Raw genomic sequence first — 4,877 nt, 5'->3', positions numbered from 1 at the left:
TGTGTTGCTGCAGAGGAGCAGCAGGCACTTTGTAATAACTCCATTTGTATATTATAAAAGGAAGGTACCTTTTATAGTATTTTCCTTGGCATTAAATTTAAGGGATATGTATTTATTTTGCTTTTATGTGCACTGCTCGTGATACTTGTAATAAAATTTCAATTCTGACACCACCCATATTGTTCACTTCATTTACAAGCACTATTCTTGTTGCACTAAAGCTACCGCATGTTGCTGTCCTGATTCAAACAGCTTTTTCAGGTTACCACTTTGGCTGTGAATGGCACAATGTGCCATTCACAGTTGAGCTCTCACTTGTGCTTAGTGTGAAGCGCCATATTTTACAACCTGGTCGAAGTATTTCATCAGCATGGCTTGTGACAAGGGGGCATAGGTCGGCAAACTCGCTCATGAGTCGACTCACTCAGATTCAGATCGAGCTGCGAGTCCAGGTGTGTAATACATTAGTGAGTTTTAGTGAGCCCGAGTCCAAGTGAATCCGCTTGAGGAAAATTTTGGTAAGTCTGAGTTCGAGTGAGCCCCAAGGGCAAAATATATTTCATGAGTGAGTCAGGGTGAGCTCTACATTTTTTGCCGACCTATGCAAGGGGGTTATTCATTGATAGGAGAACCCTGTTTCATTGATATGTGTAGCAAACATTTGAAGTGTAGTAAAAAAAACAGCCTTTTGTTCATGCCAGTGACAAACACAATGAACAAAGACAAACACGCACCACACAATGCTGCCGAGGTCGTTGCAGGTGGCGGCGTACTCTGCGCAGGTGCTCGGCATGCAGGCCCTGTGGTCCTCGAAACAGGTTCATTACGCGGTTGCGCTGCTGCTGGCTCCCGTTGTGGTGGCGGTGGTAGGTCAGCTGCTGCTGGCAGCAGCTCAACATCGTCGATGTCGTCATCGTGCCCTTCGAAAACAGGCTAATGTGCCGCCAACGCAATATCGTGCAGAGCTGCACAAGCAGCAATGATGGTGGCTGCTCGATCGGGATTGTAGAGCAGGGTCTGATAACGCTGTAAGCTTTGGAACCTGCTCTTTAGGACCCCGATGCACCTCTCCACAACAGTGCGCATGGCGGTGTGGGCCTTGTTGTAGTGGTTCTCAGGGGTGCCAGGAGCTGGTCGTCCGGGCACTGGTGTCAGGAGGCACGGTTCTAATGGATAGCTGGAGTCTCCTGCACGAGGGCGGCATGACAGCTGTAGTGATAACGTCTTGTATGTGTCAAGCATTGACAGCACTTACCAAGCAAGCCGCAGTTTTGCTTCCAGGTGCTGACGGAGAGGGCTCCCCCACCATACCCACGAGTCATGACATGACCCCGGGAAACATGGACTGACATCCAGAATCCAGGGGTCGGCATCACATGTCTGCAGAATTCAATTCAGTCAGAATTGTACCCATAAAATACCTTGGGTACAATGTTGGGTATTATGTTAATGTAACTACATCTGTCTGCACTGTTACTGACTGTTGAAACATAGCTATGAACAAATCATCGACAGGGTAGGACTTGTACCATAAGTTCTAACACGCGGACAATGCAGTGTCAAAGGGTAGTCTGCATGTTTACTGCTTGGAGCAACCCATCTTCCAGCCACCAAAGCCTTTTAACCAAGTTACTGCTGTATGTTTAAGGCAATGTATCACAAAATACCTACAACATGAAAAACTTGCGACTGAAAAACGGGTTACGAAACAATGCGTATTTAATGTACGTGTATTGATCCATGTAACGTCCATCACGGCAATGAACAATAAGGACATACTACGGCACATTCTGGGAGCGCTAATCTCAACAAACAAGTCGAGAATCAAGCTTCGGGTACACATGGCGAACGAGCAACGGTAATATTATGCACTGTGCAGGCCGCTGAACCAAAGTGTACCCCGCGTCGCATGATTTCATCGCCTTTCCTAAGCGAAGTGCCCTGAAACGAACCAATTCCCGTTCTAGATAGATCGAAAATACCACTCCCACTATACTCAATTGCAACAGCCTCAGTAAAGCGGAAAGTTTAAGCAATATAAATGAAACAATTAGCTACGCATATAATGCATGAATAATACTCACGATCACGATGTTGAATGCGTAGAATCCCTTCCGCGACATGTAATGCGTCGCGTCCTCGAAGCTCAGGACATGGGGCTTCTGGATTGCGATGAGCGTACCATCCACGCACCCGACCACAACGGGAATCCGCCCGAGCCGCGCGAACGCCGCCTTTGTTCGCTCTTCGCGTCTGTGGTCTCCGGAAAAGGCCACCCACCGTTTTTGCCCGCGAACGACAGTAATGGCGTGTTCCTGACGGACGACTGCGACAGGCCGATGAATTCCTCGCTGCCGACAGCTCGCTGGAAGCATCCGATCGCAAAAAAATCTCAGCGCGCACAACACCTTCCGCTCTCTTTAAATCCCACTGGTTCGTTGGCACCCGATGACGGGGTCGAGTTCGTCGCACAACCAACGTACAGCACGTTTCGAGAAACGAAAGCGACGCTGGAATTCACACTCGCTCATCTCTTCAGACGCATTTCGCACCTCCTACCATTCTGCATCTGCTTCGAGAAACGCCAACGTAGCAGGGAAGCACCGTTGCAAGCGCCATTTTCTCAAAATCAGCTGTTGCGGCAGCCGCAACCGCCGCATCACTCGAAATACATGCCGTGCGACGCCATTGTTCGCTCGAGAGAACGCGAGCGAACGGGCTCGCTCTCCGTTCACTTTTAGCAGACGACATGCTCGTTATGACGCGGCATGACGTCACCAAAAAAGAAAACATCAAGGAAAAAAAAGAAATGGCCACGCCCCTTAGAGTGGCGTGAGTTGTCCGGCTTCAGCCAATCGCGTGCGATCATCAGAACGAACGCGAACGAACGGCGCAGAACAGAGATCTCCGATCGCCCCCCATGTTGTGCGCATGGAACCGTACATTGCGCGTTCGTAGCTGTTTTTTAGGGGCGAAGCTCCTTATAGCGGCACCCGTTCGTCCCTCGTAGCGTAGTATGTAACCAGTCTTACGCTTTGACCTGCAAGGTGGTGCCGGTGGGAGATTTTTCCTGTGCGTTGTTGAACAATAAAAAATTCGCAGCGTTAGCTAAAAGCCGACTTCTTCTGTCTCTCATTCCCATTAGCAGCCATTCTTTACCTCCAAGGTAGTGCCTGGTGAGATTTCTCCTGTGCGTGATTAAACAATAAAAATTTTGTTCTAAACGCCGTTGATTGATGAAATAAACCAACAAAAGACGCCAGATGTTTTGTAAAAGCAAAACGAAAGAACGCCAGATGTTTCTAAAGCAAAACGAAAAGACGCCAGCTGCTTAACGAAAGACGCCAGATTTTTTCTAAGCAATGGTTTTCTAAACAATGAAAATTCACAGCGTACATGTAAAATTAAAGTGCGCTGCAAGTCGTCATAGCTCATCGAACCTTTAGTATAAACGCGCCCGATCTCACGTCGGTGATGATGTACTGGGCAGAATTCACGGAAGATTCACGGTTTACCGATGAACCTCCGCAGCTTCGCCCACTCATCATCATTCACTCCGTGGATATGCTGTGATTTTTTTATCGTTCACTGGTCTTTGTACATGCCTTTCATTTATATTTGTGAACTCAGTTTCTTTATTTTGCTCTTTCGCTTTATCTGGGTTTTCTATTTCCTTTCCTTTTCTTTCCACGCGCCTATGTTGTAGCAATGAGGTGGTGCTATGTTTTCTTTTTTTTTTTCGGAAGGGAGGAAAATTCCTTCTGCATGTAATGGGCCGAGGCCAAGAGCGGCTCTCGCCCTAGAAAGAAAGGAGACCACGCTCTTCTTCTCCGCTCGAGTGCCAGCCCCGACGGTCGCGCTTTTCAGGCGCCAGCTACTCGTTGCTTCATTAAAGGACCCCAGTACGTCTAAAGTCTTGTGGCAATATATTAGACCACCATGTTGCAAAGCTACGAAACTTCACAATTCTTGAGACGCTTGCTGGACTTCAGGATATATTTCGAGTTTTAATTGGTGCGCTTCAAATAGTATTCAGTTTTAACCGTTCAACCCATGGGTCTCAAACTCACGTCAGCTACCGGGCCGCAGTCATAAAACACTAGTCCCGCATGGGACCAGGACAGTGATTAGCTAAAAGCGGAAGAGGAGGAGGGGGGGGAGTGTAGATTGGGCCAATTGACAGCTAATGTACGTTACCATTGGAATAAAGGGCTTTCCCATATTTCACATATATCGGTCATTTCGAGAAGCATATCGATACCTTTCTCCACAACAACTAAAATCTAGACTCAAGTATGCAGTTTTTATTCTGCGGTAATGTTTCAACACAAGGGGACCAGATGGTGTGCCTCAAGAAAAACTTCAGACAAGTCATGTCTGTGTAGCTAACCCGAACGTAGCGTTATTAATCACGATAGGCGAGAAAAGAATGCGAGAACCATTTATCAATGTCACGAACAGTGTTATGATCGGCCTGCCTGGCTTGGCGCCGCTTTGACGAATGAGACGTTGCGGCTAAGACTACCCTGATTTCTTCCGGGTCAGCGGTTCCAGAGATGCACCAAGAGCGGCGACAACACGAAAGTCGTTCGTCTAATTATCTCAGGTTGTCTCCGCCCCTCGTAAAACCCTTTGGGCACGCCTGACCGACTGACAGATTAGGAAGAGTTGTTGGCCGTCGAGGCGACTTGCTTTGTCGTCAAGGTGCCCCGGACAAAGGCCCCAGCGTCTGGGAACCGTCTGCGGATGCATTTCCCACGTTCTCCGTGGCGCCTTGGTGCCGCTGTTTCCACAATTCGTGGTCTGCCTGGCACCGCATACCAGTCACTGCAACAGACTACGAAATTGACTTCGATGTAAGACTCAACGTCTTCGTG

At 48.2% G+C, this 4,877-nt stretch overlaps 1 protein-coding gene across 1 annotated transcript; it reads right to left on the bottom strand.

The window, feature by feature from the left end:
* Window positions 1-430: 430 nt before the first annotated feature.
* LOC125759296 (putative nuclease HARBI1) lies at window positions 431-1,341 on the bottom strand. The gene is made up of 3 exons (XM_049417709.1): window positions 1,256-1,341; window positions 970-1,187; window positions 431-502 (listed from the first exon to the last, which is right to left on the bottom strand). Exons 1-3 carry the CDS (start codon window positions 1,320-1,322, stop codon window positions 431-433), a joined length of 357 nt encoding a protein of 118 aa, XP_049273666.1. The 5' UTR covers window positions 1,323-1,341.
* Window positions 1,342-4,877: the final 3,536 nt, after the last annotated feature.

This window comes from Rhipicephalus sanguineus, chromosome 7 (assembly GCF_013339695.2).
Source record: "Rhipicephalus sanguineus isolate Rsan-2018 chromosome 7, BIME_Rsan_1.4, whole genome shotgun sequence".
Lineage (NCBI taxonomy): Eukaryota > Metazoa > Arthropoda > Arachnida > Ixodida > Ixodidae > Rhipicephalus > Rhipicephalus sanguineus.
This window is presented reverse-complemented; position numbering and strand designations above follow the sequence as displayed.